This window comes from Austrofundulus limnaeus, unplaced genomic scaffold (genome assembly GCF_001266775.1).
Source record: "Austrofundulus limnaeus strain Quisiro unplaced genomic scaffold, Austrofundulus_limnaeus-1.0 Scaffold107, whole genome shotgun sequence".
NCBI classification, from domain to species: Eukaryota; Metazoa; Chordata; class Actinopteri; order Cyprinodontiformes; family Rivulidae; genus Austrofundulus; species Austrofundulus limnaeus.
Genome location: NW_013952509.1, coordinates 1229760 through 1238071, shown reverse-complemented (window position 1 = coordinate 1238071; position 8312 = coordinate 1229760). Strand labels below are relative to the sequence as shown.

Genomic DNA, 8312 nt, shown 5'->3' with positions numbered 1-8312 from the left:
CACTAGCACCGAGCTAATACATACAAGGCAATATAGCATCAGCGCTAGTGCATAGGCTGTCAGGCTAAGCTGAGGTTCTTCTTCCATGAAGCAGCTCTGTTGTCCTCCATCCACGTTTACAGTTACAGGTTGAGTCATTTCTACCTTCTCCTCTCTGTCAACGCTCTCTGGTTTCATTTAAAAGAGTCGATCATCAGATATTGTCCAAGATTAAACTTCAGGGTGGATGTAGCTCGCTCACACAGAGGACCTATCCATGTAATCATTTACCCAGAAGACTTTGTGTGTAAATAAAATGGCTCCGTCCATGTTAAAATATATTTTTACAAATTTACAAAACTAAAACAGACTACAGTATTTTTACAGTCTTTTTTTTACAGCTTAAATAAATGTTTATCAAATAAATTCTAACGTTACAACTAATCAGAGATCCCTTTTAAAAGGCTGAATGACCAAAGAAAAGCTTAAAAATGCATGGTACAAAATAAGGTCAAAAAATTACTTTGAAACACAACTAAAATGCAAAAATGAGTCATCTATTCAAAAAACATTAAAACAGCTATAACTATTTTAGCATAAATTTGCACAAAAGAAAAGATGCTTTTGTCACTTTTTTTGTTTACTCTATCACATACTAACAACATGTAAATATAACTTAGACACTTCCTATAAACTGAACTACTTATCATGAAAAAYGAAGCACTGTTTTAGCTAACTGTAGTGGTACAAAAAAATCCATCTGCAGCTGTACATTCAAAGAAGTGGAAAATTGCACATCATGTCCAAAACTAAAGCAGATGAAACAGAACAGCACAAATGCAGTGCCTAAGGCAAAGTGTGTATAAAATTCAAGTTTTGTGATAAATAACTGAGTAAAAAACGTTAAACAAGCAAATATCTAATAAAAAATGTAAACCCTGGATTAAAGCACTCTGAATCACAAAATAACAACAAATTCAATCCAAACTGATTAAGTGATTGCTAAAAGTATATGAGGCAATTGTTTGGCACAAATTAAAGTAGTTACTGATAGGCATCGGGTATTTTTGGTAAGGATAGCATTTTTAGAAGACATCTTTCAGATTTTTACTTTGTACTTACTCAAAACTGGAAATAAAACTAAGAAAACAGTTAAGAACATGCTAAAACAAACTAATCTGGCTTCTTTAAAAAGTATAACGTGTGGTAACAACCATCATGCATTGCATACAACCTTGTAACCATGTTGCACTTCAGTATAATTCACAAATGTGCAGAAGTGGAATTGGAGGGTTGCAGTCGATACCACTGTTGCACTTCTGAGCTCAGGTAATAGAGGTAGATAAAGAGAAAAAAAATGGGTGTGTGTGCGTGAGAGGGAGACAGAGAGAAGAGGGAGGTGATGTGTGCAGCACGGTGCTCTCTAACCAGTGCACACGTTGGTACTCTGATCAATTTCACGACTGTGTGGAAGCACACAGTCATACCCCTGTTTAGTGTGTTTTCATGATGATGATGATGATGATGATGATGATGATGATGAGGTGCAACTGATGTGTGAAAATAACTGCAATGAGTGACCAATGAAGAACATTGCCAAATTAACAACAGCGCTCATGAAACACCAGAGTGGACTTACTTAAACCAACAAAAGGCACACAGTCCTTTAATATGGACAGATTGGTTTTACATTATTCAAAAAGGGGGAAAAAATGAAATCATCTATCTGCCTAGGACATTTAGTCTGTCATCATTGTATAAAACAAACAATGAGCTACATGTCTTACAGATAAGAGGATAAATGTAGTCATAATTAACTGGCAGTGAGGTTGACCACAGGTAAGCCTTGAACATGAACTAAACATAGATTATGGAACAATACCTTTTCAATCATAATGAACMGTACTCTGATTTTTCTACAGAACATTTAAGGTGAAGAAAAGAATCAGATGAGTTCTATGTAATGACCTTTAATCTGTGTCATAAAAATTAGGATTTACGCAATTTTGATGACWGATGAACTACCAGAAAACAAAGTGCCAGAAAAAAAAACAACACTAACAGGTTAATGTTGAATCAGTTAGTCCTAATTATGTACTACACCTAACTAAACTTAAACATCCTATAATGTTTTTATTTTATTTTTGCATTACTACAAGTCGGAGCAGAAACTGTGCACATTTAGATGATCAATACAGCAATGCTAAGATGATTTTTTTTCTTCAAGCCATGTGAGTATTAACTTGACTTCTCAGCTGTCAGCACAGCAAGGAATAGCAGGAATTAGAATTATTATAATCCTGAACGGCTTACAGAGACATGCGCAACAGTGCGGGGGAATTACTGGTATCCTCAAAGTCACGAGGTGGCTTTTAGGTGTGTTTGTAGACGACATTTGTGTTCCTGTACAGTAAGTGACACACTGCTGCTGCTGCTGTTTGTTCTGCTCTGCATATGGCAACGTTCCTCAGGGTATTATGTCTGAAACAGCTGAGAGCTGACCTCAATTCAAACCACTGCACTGTTCATATACTCTATARTGTGTGTGATTCCAGCCCTCCCATATCATGCATGTATAAGTGCATGCAGAGAAACCTATGGGGGTAAACAATGTGACACGCTCAAAATGTTGTGTATGAGCTCATAGGGTGGTGGTGCTCTGCTTTCAAATACAGAATAAAAACGAATAAAATTCCTATTAGTGGCAGCTAGTCTCAGGGGAGTGGAAAACTGACAGGTTGTGTTTGTGTGTGTGTGGGGGTGTGTTAGTATGTAGATATGCTCTGTAACACCCTTAAGTGCAGCAGAGCGAATAAATAAAGATGCAATGAGCACAAGCACGTTGTTATGCAGATGTAGGTCAAAAAAGATACAGTAGAAAGGCCAGAAGAAAGAAATCACAAGATATAATGCAAGACATAAAACATCAACAGTGAGCATAAATGTTACATAGTGTTGTCAAGAGTGCACTGTTGAAAATAAAATAGAAAAACACCAGAATAACCCTCCTGATTAAAATGAAAACCTACATTWAAAAATTTCAGCTTCAAAGTCTTTGTATGTAAATGCCCTGAAATCATGTTTCCTGCGACATTAATTTTGAGTCTGAAAACTCAGAAACAGTYATCTGATTATTCTCAATGCAGATGTGTCTGTCATCATCTGAATTATGCCACATGGTAGTCAAGCTGCTCAAAAAATATTTCTGGGTTTAATTAGGTTACAAAGTAGAAATGCTGATACRCTTACATGATTTGTAGCCAAACATGTGCAAAAAACACAAAAATACAAATATATGTAATATGAAAAAAATAAACCATCAATTTATATGCGATTCTGCAGAAAGCTTTCTTTAATGTATTGTAATAACAGAAACTGGAGTAAAATATTGTCCCAAATATTTSAAGAGAAACAACATGCATGGGTATCTGGTCTCTATTAACATCTGCTTCTGAGAAATGAACATGAAGGGAACTTGTAACTGAAYGATTTCACTCAAGAATGAACTGTTTTTGCTGAGGGGTGATTTATTGTTATTCTGTGATTCAGAGTACTTTAATTCTCCAGAAGCTATTGTGTTTCAAACACAGAGGATCTTCAGCTGCCAGGAGTTGGATCCAAACGTAACGTGTTAACATACGCCCATCATCTATAAGACCCGCTCTCCAGAGACAAAACAGAAGAGCAATTCTCTGACTTGGCTGCTGTTCTTGGGAAATCCAACTGAGTCACAATGACACCAAAGCTCAACATGATGCAGTAGGGGTTACAAAATGGAATGAATCCATTAAAAGGTTTAATATGTTGTCAACCTTCAACCAAGAAACGAGGAAAATACGTCAAAGTGAGTGTGGTTACAAAGCACCAATCTGGAGCCTTTAGTTTCCTAGTTTATTTGATAAAAACACTGATTCATGTGTTATTATTCTAGGAGTACTTCTGGAAGTAAAACATGAGGGTAACCCCGTTCATCAAGCAATATAAACTCTGGTAAGCTCACAAAAGACATTGTACCTCCTAAAATAGACTGCAGAGCGTTTGAATCTGTCATTTAATCTATCAGGTCTTTACAACGCCCATTTAAAATGTTAACATCTGTAAAGTCTGATTTATCATCCAATGTTGTGCTCAGACACAGCATTCAGCAACCTAACCTTCTCAAGCATTTGAAGCCATCCTTCCTCTTTTTAAATAGCACCTTATGTGGCTGTAWAGAGCTGACTAATGAGCCAGTCAAGAGAAAATGCCCTTTACCTACAAGGTTAATAAGTTATTGCTATATAATCAAGCACATGCAACTCCCAACACCGTTCAGTCCACTTCCTGAACTCAAGCGTTGCACAGCTGACAGTAAACATCCTGTGACAAATRGATGTTGCCCTTACTGTTTTTATCGTTATTGAATGAGTTCAGTGAATAGAGCTGATGGAAATAAGATGAGTTTGGGAAGATTCAATGGTGTGCTCATTATTGGTAATATACTGTATATATGTTGATTGGTAGGCCGGCTGACCAAAAAGAATTGGACCAAGGCTACAATCAAACAATGATTAGGTTTAGGTTTGGAATGATTAGACAAATGGTGAAATAATAATCACGGCCTAAAGGCACTGTCACACAGYAACATTTTAGCCAACTTATGCCAACTTATGAAAAGTTATAAGACACATACATTGAAGATGGAATAAAAAATGAAAATGTACATGCCTCTTTTAGGCATGTACATCTATAATGCTAACACACTGATCAAATAAATAACTTTTATTAGTGATGTAGGGTGGACTAGGGTCGATCTAACGAAATGTGTGCTGATTGGCTGAAATACWGTATGTTGAATTTAGAGCCAACCGWATGTCAAYGGCATAATGTCTGACTTCACTGCACTGCAATGACCGTGCCCTTCACTAAAATTTCTTTGTGCAAGGCAAAGCAAGTGAGATCAAGTTCTTATCTGTGTTCTGACACAATTTGTTGCTGAWTYGGTGAAGAGGGTCAGAGATGGAGCTTTCTAATTCAAAAAAAGGTCAYTTTCTCTTGTCAAGGGGYGGGGTTTTGATGATGTATGACCACATGGTATGGTCAGGCATGCAACAAGGATGACTCATAACAAGTCTGATGTATTTTAGCCTTTCTATGTGAAAGTTACAGCTGTCTGAAATTGTAACAGACTGATRGATTCTGTTCACAACTTTTATGAACAGAATTTTTGGTGCAGCCAGGGGGCAAAGGGAGTCTGGCTTGGTGGCTTCAGAATTTCACCTCTGCTATTTACAGACGATGTGGTCCTTTTGGTGTCATTCAACTGAATGCCATGATCTTCAGTTCTCACTGGAGCAGTTCGCAGTCGAGTGTGAAGCGACTRGAATGAGGATCAGCACCTCCAAATCTGAGTCCATGGTCCTCAGCCGAAAAATGGTGGCCTGCTCTCTTTGGGTTAGGGGTAAGGTTCTGCCTCAAGTGGAGGAGTTCAAGTATATTGGGGTTTTGTTCMCGAGTGAGGGAAGAATGGAGCGTGAGATTAACAGACAGATTGGAGTGGCTTCATCAGTATTGCAGACTCTGTACCAGTCTGTTGTTGAGCGGGAGGTGATATGTAAGGCAAAGCTCTCTGTTTACCCATCAGTCTATGTTACTGCCTTCACTTATGGTCACAAACTTTGGGTAGTGACTGAAAGAACAACACTGCAGATGAWGAGGTTTTCACCACAGGGCAGCTGGACTCTGCCTTTGAAACAGGGTGAGACGTTCAGTTGTCCGGTAGAGTCAATGCTCCTCCACATTGAGAGGAGCCATTTGAGGTGGTTTGAGGTGTCTCAAGCATGTCCAATTGGGAGAAGACCCCGRGAAAACCCAGGAAACACTGGAGAGATGTAGTCTTTCTGCTGGCTCGTGAGCGCCTTGGGATGGTCATGGAAGAGCTTGAAGAGGTGACTGGCCTCCCTGCTCAAGCTGCTGCCCCTAAAKGATGGATGATTCTGCTCTTGCTTGATGGAAATGGAAATGAAATTTATTTGTAATCAATGCAAGTTCCCATACAATGGTGAGATTTGTGCTCTATATTTGACCCATTACACTTAAAAAACACTCAAGTGGAGCAGCAGGCAGTTATTTAAGCACATGAGGAGCAGTTGGGGGTTAAATGTCTTGCTCAAGGACACCGGGACATTTGGGCATGGCAGGGAGCCAAACCTATGATTTTCTGATCCCAAGTCAGCGGGCCTACCATTGCTCCACAGTTGCACAAACCTTTCTTATGGTGTCATAAGAACCAGGTAGTTTAAAACAAAACTTGCCAAAAAACCACAAGGTTAACACTCAAATATTGTTTCTTGATTCCCAGAGTTTAATGTAATTAAAATGATCTTTCATGTGCATGATTTCCGTTTTCATCATTTGTAAAAATAAAAAGTAAGATTTAATTAGACTATATTAAGTTTTTAGTTCCATTTCTCTATTAAAGTAATATGTATGAAAGTTACCTCACTCCTGACTCTACAATGTATAAACAATGTGAAACTCTGCAGAAAGCAAAAACAGGCCATAAAGCTCTGAAGAAATGGTCACAAAAGGAAAATCCCTCATAACAGAAAATAGCTGTGTTCATATTTTCCCTCCTTAAAGGCAAATAAGTGTTCCTCAAGGTGGAGAGTGACGACAACGCAACCATGCTCATCCAAATCAAATCTCCAGCCTCTACTTTCTGTGTGATTACACAATAGATTGGAGCCGACTGATTGTCTACCTCCAGAAACTGGTGCCAACATGAGTGAATAGAGAATTGTTGAACTGGTGCAGCCTGTTTCTATTCACGGCGGCTGCCCCGTCGAAGTGGAAGAGTGCTAATGGTGTGGAATAGTAATAGCTGAAGCCTCTTAGAATAGAGCTTGTGAAACACAAGGAAACTGGTGCTGAATGCTATGGCTCAAGTGGACATTATTTGTTCTATTTAGCTAAATGCCCTAAAGCATATGTGGCAAAATTAAAGGCAGACTATATTAAAGTTACTTTTCATTTGTGGGGACAAAAAAGAAACATATTTAAGTTAAAACACTTGGGAAGTGAGACATTTTTCTACAGTCCAACTTAAAAAAAACAATTGTCTACCTTCAGCATTCATTAAGTGCAAAAAGGAAGATAACCCTCATTTTCTCCGTCTTTCATCTCAGCAGCTTTTCCCTCGGCTCTGTGCTGAATTACTGTTCATTGTCTTTCATCTCATTCTTTGCTTTTTCAGAGAAGACGACTTGTCAGGACCAAAGGATTACAGATTCACCATTGGCATCAAATGGCTTATTGCACTCAAGCAGGAAAAAAWAAAMAWAAAAACAGCACAAATAAAATGATGCAACACAGCCTCACAGACAAGGCTTTGTGGGCTATTGACCAGCACTCTTTCAGCTGGAGATTGACTTCATTAGAAATCTACAGGGGAGGATTTTATGCAGTTTTTTTAAAAATGTCCAAAGGGATCCAGACAAAGCTATTCACAGACATTCTGCTGGGAAAAATAAACCCTTAGAATTGCAGAAGATTTATTCATAGCTAAAGGGAGCGATAAACAGTGGATCTTCAGGTTTTGCTGACTTAAAAAAAATAAACAAACACATACCTTAAAACACAGGAGTAATAGCCCACATCATCCAACTCGGCTGGCCGGAACCAAATGGCGTCTTCCTCTTTGCTCATCCTCGTGCCGTCAAAACTGATGGGCTCCTCAAAATCCCCATGCCCTGCACTTTTGTACCACATCAGGCTAAGACCTGTGCTCTGTGCGAGGCTGTAGTTGGCCCGGATATATCCATAGAATAAAGCGCACTTAATGCGGACCGGCTCGCCCAGCAGGACTTTGTATTTCAGGTAGTCCACCGACCAATCCGTGCAGCCTTCCACTGAAACAAGGAGACAAAAAAGAGACAATTTTAAACAATTTGCCAAACTCACTAAGATCATGACTTAGCACCAAAAATTATATTTACTTATGACAAGTCTAAACAGTGTAAAGGAACCGGTGAAAAAATTATAAATTGAGTAAACGGTACAGTTTAAAATGTGCTTGTATTCTGGCAAAGTGCTCATTTTACTCACTTCTCTTTGAATTTTTAAAATAAACTTGTCAAATGTCATAATGAAAGCACACAATGTTATATCTGTTTAGCTTTATGTTGTACGTTTCCTGTAAAGTCATGGACACCAAAGCACAAATAAACAAAAATACTTTAAAATCATTGCTGTCGTTCTGTTAAAATGTCTTAAAGAGGCTATAAATGTCAAGTGGAAAATGCTAAATTAATTTTATACACTATATACAGTATAAGTAAAACAGGCTTATGGAC

The 8312-nt window shown here is 38.3% G+C and overlaps 1 protein-coding gene across 2 annotated transcripts in view; it reads right to left on the bottom strand.

Annotated features, from left to right (window-relative positions):
- Window positions 1-8312, bottom strand: part of LOC106521336 (interleukin-1 receptor accessory protein-like 1) — a 362538-nt gene that overhangs the window by 226788 nt on the left and 127438 nt on the right. For both annotated transcript variants that reach the window (XM_014013871.1, XM_014013872.1), the window contains exon 3: window positions 7589-7868. In XM_014013871.1, coding sequence (XP_013869325.1) covers window positions 7589-7868 — 280 coding nt within the window. The remainder of the gene's footprint in view (window positions 1-7588; window positions 7869-8312) is intronic.